Below are 24,351 nucleotides of genomic sequence, written 5' to 3' on the forward strand. Positions count from 1 at the left end.
CCATGAATAAATATTACTTTTATTTCATTGAGTTTATCTTCTGAACCATTACTCAATACCATTCAGAGTAACATTAATATATCCAGTCAAAAAAAAAAAAAAGGACTGTAAATTGAAATAAGTATCAATATTCTAGATGGTCAGACATTTCAATTTGTGAGAGTAAATGCTATATTTAATGACCTACCATAGCAAAAAGAACAGTTCACTGAAAACAATTTTTATGAAACTCCTGGTACACTTTATGAAATTTTGAAATTATAAATAGAAAAGAACCATTAAGATATTTTAAAAAACCTAACACTGTGTATTCTGAACCACATGCTAGTTACAATTCATTGTTTGTTACACAGCACCATACCCATGATACATCTTACAAGAAACTACTGTATTCAGACGAGAAAAAAAGTTTTTTATGAATATTGCTAAAGAAGCAAGTTTTCACTTGAGAACAAAATATAAATGTCTATGTGAAAGCAGCCAAATGTCTCTCCATTTAAAAAACTATCACCACAAAGAGGCTTGTAGTACTTTCTTATCTGTAGTACTTATATTTCACTGCACCCAAGATTTCATCTCAATTTATGGAGTGTTTCTTTTAATCAATTCTAAAAGCAACAATCATTTTAAAGGCTGCAGACTACAACAGCAAGGATTTTTGACTGTTAAAAAAATAAATAAATAAATTTTTCTTTCAAATCAAAATTATTATAAAAGTGGAAATTACAATAGTTAAGGAAATAGAAAAATAAGCCAATTATGATCTGAGTCTTCTGACTATAGCTCCAAATTTAATAATACAAATATCTGTGTATAAAACTTTTTCAAAAAGTTAATTCTGCCAGCCAGATCCTAATAACAGAATTCTCCAGTTTCTCTACATTCACTGCAAACTTCTGCTAATGTAGTTGTAGTCACTCCCCCCACCAATGGTGAAGCAAACATTGAAATCTCTTCCCTAAAATAAACTGTTGACTTAGTATAATGATCTGAGGAAGAAGTGGCAAAAACTGGTACATAGTTTTATATAAACTATGTGTGCGTGTGTATATACACATACACATATATACATATATATGTGGAGATATATATATATATATATATGCACAAAATTATGGGCTATGGTCAACAATGTAATTTGAGGATTATTAGTGATTTGCAAACAATTCACTATTTCTAGACTAAACGAGAAATAAATTATAGTGTATGACTTAGTGTAGCAGGTTAAAAACACCTTTAGAGACTGTGACTAAAATTTACCTACATATCTTTAACTTCACTGTGTATCTGTCCTGTTTATTCATTTTCCCCTCAATTTTCATAGGCTAAAAATTTAGATCAGCCCATACAATAGCTAACAATATAAAATTGTTTAATTTTATAGTATCTTAATTCATTTTACTATATGAAAGATGACAAATTGATACCTGCCCAATTCTTATATTAGCTAGCAGGCTCATCAGAATGAAGCAGGGTATTTTCATTCCGTTAAACTATGTTAAGCATAAATGAGGATGGGAGATAACTCCCTCTTAAACTGAGATTTACTTTTGATATGTAAAATATTTCCATTCAGTAAGTGGGCAACAAGCATTTCAGAAGATAACAATCAAGTAGCCGTGCTCACTCAATCTCAAATGCCTAGTTAGGGCAGTTGTAAGGTTTCAGTGCTTAAACAGCAATTTTCAGAAGCAAACACCAGAGATAATACAAATCATTTTAACCCTGATTTCATTTCAAGGGATTTTAAAATACAGTACTGACCTGATATATTTTGTGGATATGTAGTGTTGGAAGTGGTAAAATGTAAGACATTTAATCTAAAGATTCAATTTTCCCTAAAAAAAAAAAAAAAAAAAAAAAAAGAAAGAGGAAGCAGTAGCAACCAGGTAACTTAAACAGAAACTCAAAACTAAACATCCATTAAAAAAGCAAATACAAAAAGCATAGTCCTACTAGGTATAGTTAGCTTGGCACAGTGAAGACTAATTTAAGACACAAAAGACAAACTGTGTAATAAATAGGGCCACAGTTGTAAACTGTCATTTTCTCTTCCTAAGACATCAAAATTGCACTCTAGTTGTGTTGGGAAGCAGCAGAGTTTCCAAGAAGAGCGGGTAGGAACAGCTGTACAGGCCAGGTATAATTTGTACATTTTAAAAAGTTATAGTTCTACAATCCCAAGGGGGTAGAAGTGACAGTCACTGAATGACTGATACTATGTCCTCTTCATACTTCAATTACTTTCAACACCTGACAATGAGAAAACAGGGGGAAAATTTTTTAGTTTTACAAAACTCATGTTTGAGACAATCATGAAGGAAATAAAATATGCCAACAGATTATGAACATTTTAGCCAATAGCTTTGACCACTTTTTAAAAGTTCAATCCTTTGGGGCTGAGATTGTGGCTCAGCAGTAGAGCGCTCACTTAGCCTGTGTGAGGCCCTGGGTTCCATCCTCAGCACCACATAAAAATAAACAAATAAAATAAAGGTATTATGTCCAACTACAACTGAAAACTATTAAAAAAATAAAATAAAAAGTTCAATCCTTTATGTTTTTTCCTCCTCAAATTAAAAGGTTGGCTAATTTTTAAAGCAATATACAGTCATTAGTGCACTCTGGGGTTTTTTTTGCAGTACTAGAGGCGATCTATCACTAAGCTATACCCCCAGCCCTTTTCATTTTTTATTTTGAGACTGACTCTTGCTAATAATAAGTTGCTGAGGCTAGTCTCAAACTTGTGATCCTCCTGAGTTGCAGAGATTACATGCATGAACCACCACACTTGGCCTGTTAGTGACATTCTTAAATCAAGGACCACTAACCAGCAACTAGTTGTCACATACATGGTAGCTATTAAAAAAAAAATGGGGGGAGAGAGGAGTGGAGGGATAGGCATAAACAAAAAACATAAAATGATAGGAAAAGAGATGGGTAAAATAAATAATTATAGTAGTTGTTCTCTGGAGTCATCTTCATACTAAATCGCTACTTATGCATTTAACTAAAAAACTGTTCAAAGTGTGGTCCAAGACATAAGAAGTAACATGTAAAACTGAGAATTAAGGGTATTAGTATTATTAACATTGTCATCTTACCCCAAAATAAATACAATGTTTAAAAAAAATTATTTTTGGGTACCAGGAATTGAACCCAGGGGCCCCCAATCACTAAGCCACAACCCCTGCCCTTTAAATTTTTTTTTAATTTGAGACAGGGTCTTCCTAAGTTGCTTAGGGCCTCACCAAGTTAATGAGGCTGGCTTTGAACTTGTGATCCTTCTGCCTCAGCCTTCTGAGTAATGAAATTGGGGTTTTTTTTGGGGGGGGGATACTGGGGAATGACCTCAGGGACACTCCAACACTGAGCCATATCCCCAGCCCTATTTTGTATTTTATTTAGAGACAGGGTCTCACTGAGTTGCTTAGCACCTCACTTTTGCTGAGGCTGGCTTTGAACTTGTAATCCTTCAGCCTCAGCCTCAGCCTCCTGAGCTGCTGGGATTACAGGGTGTGCCAATGCACCCAGCTGAAATGTTTAACATTTTAAAAATAACTTAAAATCTTCTCTACAGAATTTTTAACTTTCAACAATTTATCACCTAAATACATCTTACATTCTTCCATCGTGGTTGAAGATTGATTGGTATAAGAAACTAAGAACCACCATCCTTTGGAACAGCAATAAAACAAACCTATAAACAATGACACTGTTATTATAATTTCAAATCTTCAAAACTGGGTTTAACTGGGTTACCTATCTCTATCATGGGCTAAACTGCTGCACATGTGTTAAGATCAGTAGTATTTATTTAACTATGACTTAGTCCAGTCAGAAATGTGTACACTGAATCTAACCAATACTTTTGATATACATTTCAATACACAGAAAATAGAGGGGGATAGAGGAACAAGGCAAATACACATATAAAACAATCAGACATATCCTGAAGGAAGTGTATACTCAGAATAAGTGGCCTAGTTCTCTTTAGTATGTCAGAGTCATTAAGAAGGGGGGTTATTCTAAATTAGTAGAGATGTAAGGGATAAAACTAAGTACACATCTGGATAAATTCAAATCCAGTTTTGGATTATACACTGTTCTAGAAAAATCAGCTGTATAGGACATTAAAACAAAAACAAAAACAAAAAAAAAGAGAGAGGAGCTAGGGGTAGAGCACTTGCCTAGCATGTAAAAGGTTCTGAGTTTAATCTTCAGCCCTACAAAAATAAATAAAATAAAATAAATCCTAACATGGATTGGTATTAGACAATATTAAAAATGATTTTATTAGGTATCATTGTGGCTATGTTGAAAAAATACTATTTTAGATTCATTAAATAATTAAATCATAAATCCATAATTTATTTTTATGCTGAAGAATTTTTTATAAAGTCAAAATGAGAAGGAAAGTAACCTAAAAAATTATTTGGCTCAAGTTTATAAAAGTATAGTCAGATTCAAACTTACATGAAATCATAAGTCCACACTCTTTTCTTACATCATTGGCTTTTAACCTTATATTGTATGGTCCAATTTTATATTAAATTGTTGGAAATGTGAATCCTTTAGTAGAATGCTTTATTCTTTACCCAGATTTAGGGACAGTATTATGCAAAATGCCAAAAACAAGTTAGATTAAGAGAAATTGGCCTGATTATTTGTCAGGACAGTAACAGTTAACCATAAAATTATCTAGTATTGCAGGCGTGAGGCACTGGGTTCAATCCTCAAAAAAATAAATAAAGGTATTGTGTCCATCTATAACTTAAAGGAAAAAAAAAAGATCATAATGTATAAAGAAAGCTCTTCAAAGATATATCTAATTTATTGGGTAGTTCTTTGGATACTTTTCTTCTATTTTGATAATTTTTATCTTTCTCCAGGGAACAGATAGTACTTATATAATTAAAAAAAAAAAATAAGTAGGGCTTGGGTTGTGGCTCAGTGACAGAGCACTTGCCTCGCATATGTGAGGCCCTGGGTTCCATCCTCAGCACCACATAAAAATAAATAAACAAAATAAAGATATTTTAAAAAATAATAAAACTTGGAAATCTGTTAGATAAATCACCTATAATAGGTAAATGAAAAAAGTACAGAGATAACTCATAAAAAATGAAATATAAATGGACCGATAGATCATTAAGATGCTATTTCAGCTATTTTAATTAGAAGCTTAAAAACTATTAATACTCAATGCTACCAAAACTGCAACCAAATAGCGTATCTGACTCATTGATTTTATGCAATCTTTCTAGGAAGCCTTAAATATATTCACACTTTGTAATTGCACTTCTGGCAATCTTCTGAAAATAATCTAAAAGATGAGGGATGCTTCATACTTCAAATATCATATATAGAAATATCAGTTTTGGAAAATAACAAATATGAAAAAAATTATTATATCTCATTAAATTTTCAAGAAAAAGGAATAATTATAAACCATGGCATACTCATTAGAGAGAATACCAAGAACTATTACAAATGATCCAATGTTAGGTTTAAAAGCAGTAAGAACTCAAATTTGTATAGTATGATCTGAATTTAAAAGAAAAAAGATTGGAAGAAACCATACTAAGTTCCTTCTATAATCATGAAAGGAAAAAATGACAGTAATATAAATAATAAAAAAAAAAGTCCAAAAGTCTGTTTAACAACCAATGGCTCAACACTTCCATGTGCACCTATGATTCAAAAGTCAGATATAAACTACAAACCTGTGAAGATGTGTAAATGTTTATACTTGTTTGCCTCCTCCTCCTCGTACAGCCACTGGCTGACTATTCTGAACAAATGCTCCTCCTCCACGAATTGCACTTGGATGAGTTGGAGAAGCTGCTGGATGTTGCCCAGGACGAATAGGTTTAGCTATTAAGAAACAGAAAAAAGCTTAACACATGACTGCAGTGACGGTTTAGGTCTCCTTTTCTTTCTAAGGAATTCCCAATATATTTTGCCTTTTTGATTTTTCTCTTTCTGAACACATCCTTTTCTCCAGAACCTATACAATCCTTAGCTCCTTAAAACTCTTATTCCTGCAGCAGTAATTACTCTGAAACATGAAATAAACACTGATGGCTTATTTTCTTGTAATTTTCTTTTTGCTTTATTAATATTATCTATAGTTTCTCGTATCCCTAACCATTCTTGCTTGCATCTACTTATTTATCTACTTGTCCTAGTTATGTAGTTATTTCTCAATTTTTCTTTTCCTTCCTAAAGGTGTCACCCTGGAGAGCTATAAACAAAAGACAAATACTACCATGAGAAGACATCACATTTCAGATCATGTTCAAGTACACAAAAGCATTTATACTTCAAAGTATTCATAGCTTAAAGGTTTTCAGTATGTTCTACTAACCAATCTGTGCAGAATGCCCTCTTCTGGCCATATTCTTTGACCTGACTGCTTCCTTTATGCGATCTACTTCTTGCTGATAACGTTTACGATCACGAGACGCATTTTCTTTGGCTTCTTTCAGTGCTGACTCCAAAGCTTTCACTCTCTCGGCTGTAGCTCTAAGTCGCTTCTCTAATTTAGGAAGTTCACAGCGAAGATCTGCATTATCCCGTACCAACTAAGGTACACAAACAAAATACAGATTCTAGCTTTAACAAGATGGTTTAAGAATAAGAGAATTTCAAAATTTTTCTTTAGAAAAGAAGTAAAACTACATTTTCTGTAAGGTTTTTCCATTTAGCTAGTTGAATTTAAGCAGCAACATGCAACATTATAAACATTCATACCTACTTACACATATTTCTCCCAAAGATATACTTTCATTTAATTTGGGGGAAGAATGGATTGTTCCTTTCTCCTACTAAGCAAAAACAATAAAGTACACATAGTGATAGTGCGTAGTGCTTTCTTCAGTGTTCATAAGGTGAAATTAATATCCTTTTAGAATATTAAAGCACGAGTAAATATAAACTTAGTGTGTCCCTTAGTTAAGTATTGAAGATAAGTTTATCTTACTCTGGTGCTAGACAGCAATAAAGTTAAAAAAAAAATGAACTTTTTTTATTATTATTTTTTATTAGCTACACATGACATTACAATGATCTTGGCAATTCATACATTTGAATCATTGAGGTATAAATTACTTTTTAATAGTAATTTAAAATCATTTATCAAGCCATAATTTTAAAAATCAGGAAAAAACACAGAATTATTAAAAAAAAAAAAAAAGACTGCATCATTATTTCAGATAGGAGAGTAAATGTAAAAAGACCAAAAATGGGGATGATGATTCTATTTTAACTACAAATACTCACCTACCAAAAATTACTATAAAGAAATAAAGAAAACTGACAGATCTAAAATCCTGCAAGGGAAATAAGAATACATGTTTTCACTGGCCTTGGCTGATATTAGGGTTGTTAATATGGCAGTCTTTAGTGGTTTCTTTTTTATAATCACTTACTATAATGATGGAATAGCTCAGGGTATAAAGAATTCTTACGACACTGAAAGATTAAAATACTTTGTACTTCAATCTTAAAATCTGTTACCACAAAATAAACTATTACCTGTTTGTGTACTTTAGTGAGTTGTTCAAGATTATTTTCAAGAAAGGAGATTTTTTGCTTTTGAGCAGCACTGCCTCCGGTGTCATCAGAATCGATCTCGGCACTCTGAGAAAAGAAGTTTGATAAATACTGTGAAAAAATTTAAAATCCCCCCCAAAATCTAAGCCTATCTACATAAACATTTATAGGACAATGTAAAATCGTTTCACTGATGAATAAAAAATAACCACCTCAGCATTATTATTACCTTTTTAACTCTGGTAGCCAGGTCCTGAACAAAGAGCTTGCGCAGATTATGTAAAGTCTGAAGTTCTTTTGCCTTGAATTAAGAATAGCAATATTTTTGGAATTCAGTCTTTAATTTCAGGGAAAACACACACACACACACACACACACACACACACACACACACACACCCCTCCCCAATTCTACTCATTTTTACATTTTTCTTACCACAGTCTCTTCCAAACCCTTCAGGTCTTGTCTTGCTTGTTCTCGCCTATCTTGCATAACACTACAAGTAGAAGAATGTATTTTTTCAAGTTTGATTCTATAAATTCTAGTTTTATTTAATGCAAGAGCTGAATCAAAATATTTTGTGAAAGAACTGATCATTAAATCCAAATAAATGAAATATACTTTAAGTTAATCCATATTGTATTTTCCAAAGAAATTTTTATATGCTTTATAACCTTTTATCTGGGAGGAGCAATTACTGGGAACTGGACCCAGGGACTTTACCATTGTGCTCCATCACTAACCCTTCTTATTTTTTATTTTGACATAGGGTCTCCCTATGTTGCTTGGGGACTCACTGAATTGCTGAGGTGGGCTTCAAACTTGCAATCCTCCTATCTCAGCCTCCCGAGTTGCTGGGATTACAGGTGTGTGTCACCATGCCCAGAATTTTATATATTCTTTTAAATCGATAATTTTCACTTTGAAATATGCCACATATGTAGTATACTGCTACTTGACCAAAATGATACTGATTAACTGGTTAATTAGTATATAATAGAGATTATAAACTGTCCAAAATTAACATTTTAAATTGAAATTATTCTTAGCAAAATTATGGCTGTAATTCAGCAGAATATTTATAAAATCTTCTCTGAACTGGTTGATGGTGTAACAATCTCAACAGTAATTCACTGTAAATTGTCTTAGAAATTCAAGATGTGAAAAATTATAGCCACAAGTTTTTTATCTGCTCAGATTCTGGAAAACTGAGCATTAACTCAGTAAATGAGGAAAAGTCAACAGTGAAAACCTGTTTGAAAAGATAAGGTTAAAATAATAATTTTTCTTTAATAAAATCAAATTTGACAAAATGTCAGTTTTTGTGGCAGGTATCAAAATTTTCTATACTACTGTCATGTTTTAGGTTTATTTTTATAATGGCTCCTGAAGTAATATGACAACAAAGAAATCGTAAGTAGGTTGATAACAGGACTCTAAATCTTGACTACACTGAAATATAACATTGCTTTCACTGAAGTACAAGTGTATATTGCAAGCTTTTAGACATAAATCAACTCAGAAGACTGATATTAACTACATAACATATACAGTTTTATTTTAAAATTTTAATGAAAACAATTACTCACGTAAGTTCATGTAATTTTCTGCTCTTTTCCTGATCTGTAGCTTTCAGCTTCTCATGTTCTACTCTTAGACGTTCTTGCTCTAACATCATTTTCTGATTTTGGCTAACAAAAGAAAAGAAATATAAGCTCAATTTCAATTTTCTGGATGTCATTATCACAATTTTTTGAAGGCTAAAATTATATAATTACAGGCCTCCTCTGTTATCCCATGAGGGCAGAAAGGAAGGGGACATGCCTAGTTAGAGCCATATGATATTTTTCATACTTTGATTTAATGATTTTATTCAAGAAATCCCTATTCCTGCTTCCATTACGCATTAATACAACACCCACATGTCCCAAATTTGTCATCACTTTGTTTTTTACTCTCCTACGGTTCCTACTTAAATGGTTGCAAACCTCTAATGTATACAGTCTATGGGTATGAATCTGATTATGGAAGTAGGCAAAATGTACTCTATATAAACTAAAATGACAATTTCTACTAAAACATTAGCATTTTAAATCCCACCATTTCCAGGTAAAGACTTTTCTCAAATGACTCAGAAATTATCTATTTGTTATAATGAGTTTAACATAGATTTCTTTTTGTCTTTTTACTGAATATTTTGATAAAATGACCTAAATTTTCAAGAATTTGACCAGGAACTTAGATGTTTTACTTATAAGTATGAAAATTCCTTATTTCTCAAGTAAAAAATCTATAGGTTTCTAAGATTGTCAGTTGGAATTTATTATTTCATCCTGCTTAAACAACCACTGTTTATGAACTAATTTATTCTAAGAAAGAAACAGTATAATACTTACTCTTGAAGATCAGTTATAAGTTTTTCCTTTGCCTCAACTTCATCTCTCAAACTACTGATTTGTTTTTGATGAGTTTCTCTGTGACTCTGGATTTGTTGTTCAACAGCTTGCTAACATTTTCAGAAAAAAAATAAAGATATTAAAAAGAGACTAATAAAAACTATTAATAATGATAGACTAAAGCCATTAGAATCAAATGTAACATCAGACTTGCCTTAACTTCATTTGCAGTCTGAACCTTATTTAAGTGCTCTTTTTCCATCTCATGGACTTTTTCTGTTTGGGTAAGGAAGAAAAGAATGAAATAAACCTTCTAGTTTCTCACCAAGCCAAGGAAACAAATGGGTTGTGTTATATTTTTCTTAGCAGTCCTCCAATCAATGATATGTTGACTAGTACCCTTAGTTATATCCGTTGTGCTGATAATATGGAAGGGAAATGAAATAGCCTCTCAGATCCCTATATTAAGATTTAAACACATACATGCGCACGTACATACTCTCTTTCTTTACATAACTTTGTGGGACATTCCTAGATTGGCCATTTATATATTCTAACACAATTTAAAAAATATTTTAAAGTCATGTTAAAGTATTACGATTTGCTTATCATTCCAAGTTATCTATATTCCTACCATTTTCTTTATAAGTATACAAAATTTATATTAAAGTAAAAAAGGATTAATATAGATATAACTCATAGATAATTGAAAGATAATACCTTGTGCTCGGAGCTGGACTAATTCTTCACTGAGACAATCAACAGATTCTTCCAGCTGTCTTTTCTTTTGCTCCACATTTTGAAGGTATTCAGTCAATGACTTAATTTTGGCTTCATGCTTTTGAGAAAAAAATATACTGATATGAAGTGGAAAAACTATCTCATGCACACATTTTGTTATGAATATTTTCAAGGAAATAAGTTTTACTAATATATGTAAATGTATAGTAGATCTGAAGGTATTTCACTCCAGAATGTTCAGGTACCAGATTTAAAACATTAAAGAATTTATTCAATTCAATGGTTACATGTATAGCTATGCCAGTTGTAAACTAAAGCGATGAAAGATTACAATATAATATTTTTCTCACTACCTCCATTTAATGTCATCCACCTTCCCTTTGTGAATAATTCCTATCTTGGTGAATGACCCGTTACTCAGCAGCCAAAATGGAAAACTGGTGCCCTGCAATTCTGCCCATTCTGAAATTCTTCTAGTCTTTAATGGTCATAACAGTCATATCTTTAAATATACTTATTGTATATAGATATTGGCAAATATAAACTAGTTAAGTCATTCAAGTTATTATACTATATTGAGATTAGGTAAACAACTTGATTAAATTAAGGTTTTGATTTAGTTACTGGCAATTTGATTAGTTACAGAAGCACAATTTATATCTGTTTAAAAAATAAAGAAATTTTGTTCTGTAACACACATACCTGAGAGATACGAAGCTGGCATGCTGCTAACTCCTTTTCATTTTCTTCCATTTTTTTGTTGCTCTCAGTTTGTGTGCTTTCTAATTGTTTGCAGCGTTTCACCATTGTTTTTACTTCTGACTTCATTTTGCTAATGTATAGTCTTGCAACAGTGAACTCTTCATCTATCATGCCAGTTCCCTCAGGTTGCTGTGAGATAAAAATGAAATAAAAACTTAAAGCCCAAAACATTCAAGTTTATGTTTTCCTATTAGACTTGAAAGTCTGCAATTTTTTATAATTACTCTTTTAATAAAGGGCAAGAACTTACTTTTTCCTTTCCTACTTTGAACCCTGAAATAATATTAATCTATGCCTACAAAACATTAAAAAAGAATATAAACATGAACATACTGATGCATTATGCCTCTTTCAACTTCTGTATTTCTTCTTCACAGAACCTCTTCTGTAAAATCATTAATGTGCAACTTAAGTTTAAAACTTAATAAGGGTGCTTAGGGAGGGAAAAGAAGACTTTTAAGCTTAATAGGAGGAACCATGGTTACTTCTGTAACTTTTACAGATTTTATTACAAAATTATTAGTGGAATTTGGAAAAGAAGAAAAAAATTTTTTGTTTTTTTTTGTTTTTTGGGTTTTGTGGTTGTTGATGATATGAATGTCAAGAAAAACTCCTGGAACTAATAAGCCATTATAGCAAGGTTGCAGGATACAAGGTTGATGTATAAGTAAACCGTTTTCCATATATCAACAATGAATAACTAGAATTTGAAATTAAAAAATACAATGTCATTTTCATTAGCACCAAAGGAATAGAAAAAACAATATTTAAGTGTAAGTCTAACATAATATGTAGAAGATCTACATATAGAAACACCAAACACTGATGAAAGAATATATTCCCATCAAAATCACAGAAAGCTATTTTGTGAATATTGACAAACTGACTTTGAAATCTGTAAGTAGAATCAAAGATCCTGAATAATGAACAGAATGCTAAAGAAGAACAAAGACTGACACTAAAGATTTACTGTAAAGCTTCAATAATCAAGATAGTACAGTAGTCTCTCTTTCCTAGGGAAATATATTTTAAGATGTTCCACACATGCCTGAAATCAGATATTACTTAACTTTGTATGTGCCAAGTTTTTTCCTATAAATATATACCTATGATAAAGTTTAATTTATATAGTGTGCATAGTAAGAGACTGACAACAACAGTAAAATAACAATTATAATTATATACTATAAAAAGTTACTAAAAACTTATGGTTTAGTTATGAAAATTTTTACTTAATATTTTCACACTATGGTTTACTGCAAGTAACTGAAATTTTGGAAAGCAAAACCATGAAGAGGAAAAGACAAAAGTATTGACAAAAGAAAAGATAATTGTGTCAATGGAATAGCAGAGAGAACACAGGAATAGACCCACACAAATATAGTAAATAAGATCTCTAACAAAAGATAGTCTTTTAAACAAATGGTGCCATAACCACACATCCACACACAAAATAATGAACCTAATGCAGATATTATATCTTTAAATTAAAAAACTTAATTCTGAATGGATCACAGACCTGAATGTAAATACAAAACTAAAAAATTTTTAGACAATAAAAAAGAGAAAATATAGGTGACCTTGGGTTTGGGGGTAAATATTTAAATATAATACAAAAAATGCAATCAATGAAAGAAAAAAAAGGTTAATTTGGAATTCATTAAAATTAAAAATTTCTGCTCTATAAAAGACATTGTTACGAGAAATAAGATAAGACACAGACTAGAGAAGTATTGTAAAATACTATTTGATAAAAGACTCATAATCAAAATGTACAAAGAATTCTGAAAATTCAACAAAAACCCAAATAACCCAACTACAAATTAAAATAACAATGACCTAACCTTATACATTAAGAAAATAGCTAATATCCAAAAAAAAAAAAAAAAAAAAAAAAACCACAAATAATATTAAATGATGGTGAGGATCTGAAACAAGAACTCAATTAATTGCGGGGAGGAAGGTAAAATGCTATAGTTATTTTAGAAGACAGTATGGGAGTTTTCAAACATATAATCCAGCAGTCACACTCAAAATCACACTGCTGGATATTTTTACCCAATTGAATTGAGAACCTTGTCCAGAGAAACCCTGCACATGAATACTTATGGCAGCTTTACTCATAATTCAAAAAGTAGAAGCCACTGAGTAGGTGAATAGATAAGTTATTCATAAATTGTAATATTATTCAGTAATAAAAGAAATAAACTATTGCACAATGAAAAGACATGAAAGAATCACAAATGAAAGGTAGTTTGAAAAGCTTACAGTGTGATTTCAACTATATAACATTTTGGAAATGAGAAACACAGATCTTGTAAAAACGTAAGTCTCGGGGGTAGGGGTGAATAGGTTAAAAAAAGCATGGGGGTAGTGAAAGTATTCTATTTGATACATGATGTAATGATGGAGCTATCATATACAATTTTTATTCATACAAATGTAAAACAAAGATTGAATTGTTATATGGAAAACTAACAGGAAAATATAAATGTGTAAATGGTACAATTACTGAGGATCCTCATTTTAAAAAATTTTTATCCAAGTACCTATTTGCAAGACTGACTAACATTCAAAACACTATAATGGCATAGTGAATAAAGCAGTCAAGTAATCAGGGAACCTATACTCTATCTCTGGCTCTGCCACTAAACATAAGCTACTTCTATTTATTTCTCTAACTTTATCATTTTTTCACTTAGATTATGATTACTTGAACACAAAATGGAAAGGCTTTTTTTTCTTAAAAGAAGTACTTTAATATATAAAGCAAATTTTGAACAACCCCATTCTAGTGTTTAATGAAAAGAAGTCAATCTTTTCCATTCCCAGAGGTTCCTACATATCTCTATATCTCATATAATTTCACCATAAACTGGATAAGGCAGAATGTTCAGACTGATGGTAAAGAGAGTGTAAAGTAAGTCACCCATAATTTAATAATACCTTTCCTTTGTTTCAAAGGTAAGTCAATGAAGAAATGACCAGATATTCGAAAGGTCACAAGAATCCTTGCCTTCATCAACAAAAATCGACTTTAAACAATAAACAAATGGAAAGAATGTGTGTTCCATATAAAAAAACCTTTATCTTCATTTCTAACTCTTGTTAAACTTGACTTTTTGTAGGCGCTCACTATAAACCCAAGTACAAGCTCATTTTCCATGTTATTATAATTATTCTTTTTTTTTTTGCGTGTGGGGGTGGGGGGGGAAATACTGGGGTGTTACAGTTTGGATGTGGTGTCCCCCTAAAGCTCACATGTGAGACAATGCAAGGTTTGCAGGAAAAATGACTGGGTCATAGCCTTAACCTAATCAGAGATTTAATCCCTGATGGTATTAACTGAGTGGGGACTGGAGGAAGGTGGGATCTGACTGGAGGAAGTGGTTCACTGGGGGTGTATCTGGAAAGTGGAGTCTGTTTCCTGATCACCATGTGAGGTGTTCTCCTAGGCTACACTCTTCTGCCATGATGTCCTGCCTCACCCTCAGCCATAGAGCCTGTTGTCTATGGATTGAGACATCTGAAACTGTGAACCCCTAAATAAACCTTTCCTCCTCTACAGTTATTCTGGTCTGGCATTTCAGTCACAGTAGTGAAAAAGCTAACTAAAACATGGGGACTGAACTCAGGGGCACTTAACCAGAACCACATCCCCAGCTCCCCCTTTTGATGTATTTTATTTAGAAACAGGGCCTCACTGAGTTGCTTAGCACCTTGCTAAATTTCTGAGGCTGGCTATGAACTCATGATCCTCCTGCCTCAACCTCCCAAGCCTCTAGAATTACAGGCATATAATTGTTTTAATCAAAAAAGTAAGGTCCAAGGAATAACTACTACAACATACAATTTTTCATATTAATGGCATATTTTAGCACTTAAAAAAGATAGGAGCCAGATGCAGTAGCTCACACATGGGTAATCCAGTAAGTTGAGAGACTGAGGCAGGAGAAGCCAAGTTCAATGCCAGCCTGGGCAAATTAGCAAGACTATTTTAAAAAATAAAAGGGCTGGAGGTAAAGCATCATTGGATTCAATCCCTAGTACTGAAAACAAAACATCAACAACAAAAGATTATTTGAAGGGGCAAAAAAAGGGCATAAAGCGTGGCAGATTTTTAAAAACTGTTAACTCTAGAAGGGGGGGATAGGGATTGAAATCAAATTCTCTCCATGTATGATTTTGTCAAAATGAATCCAACTACTATGTATAATTAGAATATTCAAATTAAGAAAAAGATAACTCTAAAGTTCATTATTATTCTCTGTACTATTGTATATTTAAAATATTTCATACTAAAATTTTTTAAAATTTTTTTACTTAAAGCACCATAGTTTCTTTCCTGAGCTAATCTGTTCCAAAGACTTTCACATATGGCAATTTATTAAGATTGATTTCTAAGTGTGAAATCCTTTCACAGTAGGAAAAAAAGCCAAACGTGAGGTTTGATAAGTGCCTCTTACTGAAGATTTTATTTGGATAACCTCATTCTCTTTTTTTTCCCCATATACCATCCACCACACATGGCTGTCTTAAGAATAAGTATGGGTATGGAAAGTATGTAAAAATTAAGTAGTAAACGAAAGTCTGAGTTACATATAGATTATACTTGTTACTATATTTACCTTTACATCATTATTTCCCACGGCAATTCCTATTTCTGCAAGGTCTTTCAGTAAAGATGCCATCATCTCAGCTGCTCGTTTCTTCTGGTGGTTGGTCATTTCCTTAAGTTTCTGAAGCTCAGCATCTATACTTGCTAAAGTTGCCTAACCGGACCAAAAATAAAAAGTATAGTTAAACTATTAAATGAATATAAAATTCAAATATTCACAGGTATTTCAAGTTTTTCACCTAGCTCTTACTAAACTGCTGAGAGCCATAGCCAAGTAGGAATGACGCATGGCAATTTCCTTGTCAGCCTACCCCATGTTGCTTAGAGGGAGGACTCTCCATTGTGGAAATGGGCTTGCCTTGGACCCAGGTCATTTGCAGTGACATTGCATGAATGTTTGAGAAAGGTGACCCTGCTCAAGGACCAGGGCGGATCGGGTTTAGGGCGGTTCCAGGTTTAAGGTGTATCCTGCTGGGAATAGGGCTGTATCCTGCTGCCTCCAGGCACCAGCTCCTGGAGTTCTCCTGGGATTGAGAGGGTTTTTGGAATGCAGAGCCAGGTGAAGGTAGTGGATTTTTCCCCAGAACAAGCGTAGAGTGCCGGTGAGAGTTCCGGAATAAAGAGTTGCTGTTTGAATCTACAAGGCTGTGACTGGCTCGTGATTTTGTGCCCAGCCAGACTGTAGCACTAAACCATGTATCATGTTCCTGAACTATCTACTGAATACTGGGCCAGCTCCCATCTCAAGCTTAATATGTACTTTAACTTATAAACTATGTCATAAAGCAGCTGTATAATATTTCACTGAGATAAAGTACCTACTCTTAAATTCACTAGATTTTTGAGACTGAATGTTTTCTGCCTAGAAATGAGACACATCAAAATTAATCTTTGGAAATAACATCGTTATTTACAAATAACAAACTAACCTTATAATCAAACTAACAGTTTTCTATATGGTTAATGTGCTCTCCTCATCCACTCTCTATATACTTATCACTTAAAAGAATATACTTAAACCCAGGGTTTTTTGCATGGTAGGCAAGTACTCTACCACTGCACTACATCCTTATCCCCCATATTACTACTTTTGATACATGATGCAATTTAATAGGTGTTAGTGATGAAGTAATTGTATTACTTGACTTTAATGACTGTAAGTTTAAATTAATAGCTATTTTACCAGGTACAAAAATCACCAAATATTGAAAATTATAACCCATTTTGGCTCACTTTAAAGCTCTTTTATCACAGATCAGATGATGCATTTCTAATGCGACCTAATGATTTTTAGTCAATATATTTTAGTAATGATGCCATCATCTCAGTTGTTTATTTCTTCTAATGGTTGGTTATTTCCTGGAGTTTCTGAGCATCAGTACAGTGTATGTTCACCCACTTTCATCTACAATATGATACCAGTTTTCTTGAAAGTGTCATAACATAGTATGCTTCTATCATATGTTTAAATTGCCTGACATTTTCTCTATCAAATTATTATTAATATTGGTTAAACATATAAAATGATGCTAAACACTAGTGATTTCTAACTAATTATCAATGTAATGTTGACTTTAGCTCCACAATTGAGACATAATTACCACTGTTTGGAAGACTAAAACCAGTAGACAAGGACCAACTTACAGACTTCTAAGAAACTTCTGTTTTTCTACCAGATAACAATTAAGTTTCTTAATATTAAATCAACTCAGGAAAAAATTTATAATGATGTCTTCAATCTCTGTGGTACTAAATATAACTTCAAGTCAACAATTACTTTGGAGATTAAGAAGAGAAAATGAATTCATCAGGAACAAGAAACCTTTTAAAAGTGCTATTTTGTAGAGTTCATAAACAGGGAAATAAGTGGTGGATATTGATCCTGACTACAACTCTAGGTGCTGATTTCTTAACAAAAAGCTAGCATTAACAAAAACAAAACATAAGAAGACAGCTCATTAATGGTGAAACTAAAACAATTAAAGCTACTTACTATTCCTGGCATTAGTATTAGAGGTTGGCAATTCTCTCCTATTGCAACAAATAAACATCTCCATCTATTGGAGAACCATATGAAAGATTCTAATACATTGTGCTGGGAAGGCATAGGTGGTGAGTATATAATAGTGAACAAAAGGTAAGGTATGTGCATCTATATATTCTCATGACTACTACAAAGAATTCACTTAAATAGCATTTTATTTTATGTGCATGTCTGTATTTGCTGTTTGAAAAATCATTTAGTAGCTTAACTAAAAAAATAGGTTTCTTTCCCCCTTTAGCATTTGGAATATCATTTAAGAACAGCCAACATCTTCAAAAATAGAATTTAAGTTACATATTAATAGACCTTTATGAATCCAAAGAATAATCCTCCTTCCCTACCTATACCTCTAAGGCTTCACAAACAGATGGAATTAAAGTTGAGAGCCTTGAAAATTGATGCTTTCAATCATAGGCTAATATAGAAATAAGATACTTTAGTAATTTAAAAATGAATATTGTACTAATGTTTTAAGAAAGAAAATAATAAATAAATCCTACCGATTTCTGATTCAATTCATCGCTTAGTAGTTCATATTCCTTAGTTTTGTCTTCAACTTCCTGAGACTTCTGATCATAATTGACAGCAAGTTCCTCTAAGGCCTGTAAAACTTCTTTTACTTCTTCCTTAGAGGCATCATTTTCTGCTTGAAGGCGATTCAGCTCTGCTTGCATATTGTCTTGATCCCTTCTGGTAGATGCCAAAAGCTATATACAAAAAGTAAAATATCTATTTGTACTGAAATTATATAGGTTTAAAAAAATCTATTTGATTCATCATTGCTAAGCACAAGGGAAATTAAATGTGGGTGCTAGGCATATCAACATTCATCAATTTAACAGACTTACTGAATGCCTACTATGTCTAGGCACTTTTCTAGACACTGTGGCAAAATGGAAAGCAGATATTAAAATAAAGACATTGGCTCTGAAGAATCCAGTAAAAGAGAAGACCATCACATAAATAAGTGCAATACAAGATGGAATATAAGAGCCATAAAAGAGGAAAGGGACAAATAACGTGCTTGATAGTATAAGAAAGGGGGATATTTCTCGAAGGAATTCATAAAAAAGTCGGCTAAGGATAGGGAGATTTAAGTCTTGTGCAAATCAGAATTGATAGCAGACAAAGGAATTCTAGACTCAAGAACAGTATACACAGACACAAGAAGTCATATACTCAGAAGAATTACTTAAAAGTTTAGGGCTGGGCATGTGGCTCAAGCAGTAATGCGCTTGCCTGGCATGCGTGGGGCGCTGGGTTCGATCCTCAGCACCACATAAAAATAAAAGATGTTGTGCCCACCGAAAACTAAAAAATAAATATTAAAAAGTTCTCTCTCTCTCTCTCTCTTAAAAAAAAAAAAAGTTTAGACTCATTTTGGGTGAAACAAGGAGTAGCATCTGTGCCATGCCTCAGAGAACTATGGCATCAGCATATAAAAATTTAACTGGAAGGACAAGAAGAGACTAGTCAGGAAAATACTACAACCATGCAGGTAAGAAGCTTTTCAGTAGGGACATCAGGAAATGTGTATGAGTGGTTCAGAGTTGTTTACAATGCTGGGGATTGAACCTAGGACTTTATACTTCCCAGGAAAGTACTATACTACTGACCTACATGCCCAGCTTTGTGAGGGTGTCAATAATGGGAGTTAATAGCATTTAGAAATAGGGATGAGGGGTGCTAAATGTCCTATATAATGCATAAGACAAAAAAATTATCTATGTCAAATATCACTTTGAGAAACAATACTATAGTGGAAATAAGCATAAAAATGAACTGACCACAACACATGACATTTTCAATTCCCCACAAAAAGAGTCATATTCAAAATTAACACTTTAGACCTGTACCTTGTGTTTAAATGAATGAGTGAATATAAAAAATTGTGTTTATACATTTGTTTCCTCATGTACTTTTTATTGAGGGAGAATAAAAAGATAAACAGCAATGTATTTCTAACATAAAGTGGAGGATAATTAAAACAATCCAATAGATGTTTGCTAAAGAATGAATATTTTTAAAAGATCTCTTCTCCCCTCCAGGTTAGAGGAAATTCAAACTTCAAAATACGATCTTTTATGTATCACATCTCTGTAATTCCTTCACCTTTTATATTAAAAGGATAAAGACCAACTGTAAAGCTTTTCTGGAAGCATCATAAAAGGTATTTAACTCACCTCTTCCTGATCTAACATTTGTGTCTTCAGTTTTTCTACAAGTTGGCTCTGTTGGTTAATTTCTTCATCCTAGAATTTTAAAAGTACCCAGTTAAAAAAGTAGCTCACAACTTGGTTCTGTTTTCCAATATAAATTTAAAAAATGAATTTTCCTCAAAATATTTCAAAACCATCTCTATAAATTCAACATAGCTTACATCTTAAAAAAAATTTGAAAGAAAAAGAATTTCTTTCAATCATTGGTATAAAAGTCATTCACTAAGTACTTCAATGTCTAAAAAAAAATAAAAGTTTTTTTAAAGTTTTTATTGAAAATGGTCATGTAGCCCACTTTACATATACCATCTGTTTAAAATACATTAAAAAAACTGTGTGTATGTCGGGGGAAGGGATGATTGGGGAATGAACTCAGAGGGCTCTCTACCTCTGAGCTATACCTCCTAGCTCTTTATTTTTATTTTGAGACGGTGTCTCATGCAACTGCTGAGGCAATCCTCCTGCCCCAGTATTCTGAGTCACTGGGATTACAGGCATGCACCATCACACCTGGTTAACCAATTGTTTAAGGTTAAAAGAAATCAATGAATGTGTATAAATATCATAAAGACCTTAATACTGAAATTTGAAAAAAATAGAATAAAAATACCTGTTAGTAATATTCTGCAACAAAAAAGATCTAAAATGAACAATGCCTACCTTGTCATCAAGTTGTTTATACAATTTAGCAATTTCTTCTTCACACTTTCTTCTTTCACCATCAGTAAAAGTTCCAGTAACTCCAATTGTGGCTGCTGGTTTATCATTGGTAATATTTATATCCTTATCCACTGCAAAAGCTTCCAAGTTAGCTTTCTCTTTGTCAAACTGTTCATCAACAGGCACTGTTTCCCCTAAAATGAGACAATAAAATGGTTAATCAAAATCTACCTATCTAAAACTAATTTCAATTTTATTCATTTTTACTTTCCTTTTTGACTGTATATTTTCAAATAACATGTCTTTAAGTTTACATATTCTTTTGCTTTGATCAATTCTGCTGTTGGTGTTCCTCATTGTTTTTTTTTTTTTTCCCATTATTTGTTGTATTTTTTAGCTCTAGGATTTCTGGCTGATTTTTAAAAATTATTTCAATATCTGCTAAAATTTTTCACTCTGGTCACTTACTGTTTTCATTGGACTCTCTCTGTATTTTCCTGAAATTTCCACAGCTTACAACAGTTAATTCCAACTCTTTGTCCAGTAGCTAATATCTCCCTTTCCTCCCTTCTTACTTCCCTCCTTTTCTGCCTTCCCTCTTTTGGTACTAGGGACTGAACCCAGGGGCATTCTATCACTGAACTTCAGCCTTCTCACTAAGTTGCCCAGGCTGGACTCAAATTTGCAACCCTCCTGCTTCAGATTCTCAAATTGCCAGGATTACAAACATGCACCACTATACCCAGCATATCTGCATTTCTTTAGGGTTAGTCACCAGCACTTATTTTATCCCTTTGGTGATGCCACCTTTCCCTGAATGTTCTTGACCCTTATGGCTGTGCTTTGAGGCACATTTGAAATAGCTATTTATTCCAGTCATTTTAGATTGGGCTCATCTGGGAAAGCCCTTCTACCGCCAGCCCACCCAGAAATTCCGGGTAAGCTGTTATGAAGTAATTGTATAGTCTGGGGCCATTAGGGTGGTTTAGTGTTAGGATAGGCTGTAAGACTGGAGTTGCAATAGCAGCCATGTTGCTGAGAACTGTCCAGAGTCTGGGCTTTTCCACCAGACACTGAGATGACCTGAAGGCTCAGTCTGTAAATTACTCCTTGGATAGGGCAATGGGAGCCTGCCTACTGCTGGGTTTTAGTGTCCTGGGGTCCACTGAAAAATTCTGTGCTCATTTCCTTCTCTTTTTCCTAAACACTATGATATGTGGGACTGAGAAAGAGATGACACAGGTAAGATAAAATTGTGCTTTCTATCTTCTTCATTAAATCTTTTCCTAGTTTTATGCTATAAACAGGTATTGTGATTTCACCTGGTTTCTTAACTCTCATGGTATTTTCTTGTTGGACAGTTATTCAAGATTCATGGTTCTGCAGAGGATGACTGCTAGCATCCTATGTCACCATCTTGCTCTGTCCCTCTCTTACTCAGTTTTAACAGCTATTAGCAACTTTCTTTTCTGTCCAGTCTCTGAGATTCTAATATCTGGAATTATCTTTGATCCTCCTCTATTCTTTGAAATTCAGTCACCAAATCTTGTCATTGTATTGCCTCCACCCTTATCTAGGCACCCTGCTATGTTGTGACTTTCTAATTAGCACCCATGCCTATATAATTACTACGTCAGGTAAAACCAAAATTTAATGTAAAAGATTTATTTTCCTTTTTATTTGAAGACTCCCAAGTGTTTCAAAACTTAAAATGAATATGCTTTGTAATTTTTATTTATATTTTATGTCAAAATCTCAAGTTTATAAAATAGGCCTAAATCTCTATTCAAAAAAAAAAATGTAAACAGACAAATTCTGAAGTTATTACCATTACGCCATCGGTTGAGTTCATTTTCAAGCCACTGAATGGTGTTCCTCAGGGTCTTATTTTTTTCTTTTTCTTTTTCATACTTCTTTTTCCATTGTTCTGCAGTTAACTCTACATTGACACAAACTGTATTCTTAATTGTTTTGGCCCTAAAAAATGTTAATTGGAGGGGAAAAGGATGTGACTGAAATTATTTCTCATATCTTTATGTAATATGTTTAAATGGTTAAGTAACACTCCAGACTGTCCTGTTAACATGGAGTTCTCTCAGTCTAAATACTAAAAGCTATTAGATAGAGTGCTCATTCTATTCACAAAACAGCTAAATTTGAGCCAGACCCAAAAATCTATGAAAAGTTTAAAAAAATAAAAATCAACCATCCATTAAGTTAAAAAAAAAAAAAAACAAGTACATATATATTCTCAAGTGATTTGCACAGTTAAATTTAAAAAGTAAATTATCACTAAAAGGTCAAAGATAAGGTCACTGCCATTGATTTTCCTAGACTAACATTCTTATAGATTATTTGAATCTGTCAGGCATGTAAAGAAGCTTAATGAAGGATTATATTTGTTGGGCTTTATTATATGCTTCATATGCTCACTTGCATTAATGGTGAATATAAAGTTGCTCACATAAATTTGGCTAAAGTTAATGTTTGACTTTAAATATCATGAAATTCAACTCAAACTTAAGCAGCATAAATAAAATGTAGACCTAACTAGTATTGTCTAGTTAAATTAAAAAGTAGAGTCTAGCACATCAATAATATGCACTAATTTGAATATTAGATATTTGACAGGAATAAATATAATAAAAGGCCTATATTTATTTATTTTTTTAGTTGATAGATCTTTACTTTTTTATATTTATGCAGTGCGGAGAATAGAATCCAGTGCTTCGCACATTCAAGGCAAGTGCTCTACCACTGAGCCACAACCCCAGCCCTAGGCCCTAGATTTCTTAACAACAAACCTTTGACCAAATAGAAGTGTAGATTTTGTCTCAGACTCATTATATGATGATGGAGAGCAGCAAATAACAATAGTGGTTCTACAGTTGCCACCTAATGAATCTTGAAGAATTCTTGTCATTTTACTGTCTCGATATGGAACATATGTCTATAGTCAAAAACAAAGAAAACACAGAAGATTGAAGGGTTTCTATAATAAGTACGTTATATACTACTCTAAATAATTAATCAGTTAAATAATTCCCCATAAAATAACAAGATAATTAAAAATATGTATACTCACACTACCCTCAGCCAAAGCAGAAATGACATTTCCAAGTGCAGAAAGTGATTTGTTAATGTTCTTAGCTTCATCCAGCACAGCACCTTCAGCTCCAGTTTTACTAACCTATACGTAAGATCCCAAATAATGAAAAAAAAATTAAAAGTTGAAGATGATTTTCTTTGAATTTCAAAAAAAAAACTCATATAGGTCATCAGTAACCAGAAGAAAAGAGAAAAAAATGAAAGATTCATGATGCTATTTGTCAAACATTTAAGGTACTCCTATTT

General features: G+C 32.7%; 1 protein-coding gene across 1 annotated transcript in view; it reads right to left on the reverse strand.

Moving 5' to 3' along the window:
* Positions 1-1,047: 1,047 nt before the first annotated feature.
* KIF5B (kinesin family member 5B) overlaps positions 1,048-24,351 on the reverse strand; it is a 42,046-nt gene continuing 18,742 nt past the window's right edge. The window contains exons 9-26 of the mRNA XM_081296893.1: positions 24,083-24,187; positions 23,802-23,947; positions 22,826-22,974; positions 20,998-21,191; positions 20,302-20,370; positions 18,619-18,825; positions 16,085-16,228; positions 11,397-11,585; positions 10,674-10,791; positions 10,168-10,229; positions 9,954-10,063; positions 9,147-9,248; positions 7,993-8,053; positions 7,787-7,858; positions 7,540-7,644; positions 6,371-6,587; positions 5,727-5,877; positions 1,048-2,253 (exon numbers count right to left, since the gene is read on the reverse strand). Coding sequence (XP_081153019.1) covers positions 5,747-5,877; positions 6,371-6,587; positions 7,540-7,644; positions 7,787-7,858; positions 7,993-8,053; positions 9,147-9,248; positions 9,954-10,063; positions 10,168-10,229; positions 10,674-10,791; positions 11,397-11,585; positions 16,085-16,228; positions 18,619-18,825; positions 20,302-20,370; positions 20,998-21,191; positions 22,826-22,974; positions 23,802-23,947; positions 24,083-24,187 — 2,181 coding nt within the window. The 3' untranslated portion in view covers positions 1,048-2,253; positions 5,727-5,746. The remainder of the gene's footprint in view (positions 2,254-5,726; positions 5,878-6,370; positions 6,588-7,539; positions 7,645-7,786; positions 7,859-7,992; positions 8,054-9,146; positions 9,249-9,953; positions 10,064-10,167; positions 10,230-10,673; positions 10,792-11,396; positions 11,586-16,084; positions 16,229-18,618; positions 18,826-20,301; positions 20,371-20,997; positions 21,192-22,825; positions 22,975-23,801; positions 23,948-24,082; positions 24,188-24,351) is intronic.

Source organism: Spermophilus citellus (genome assembly GCF_964194105.1).
Source record: "Spermophilus citellus genome assembly, chromosome: 6".
Taxonomy (NCBI): Eukaryota; Metazoa; Chordata; class Mammalia; order Rodentia; family Sciuridae; genus Spermophilus; species Spermophilus citellus.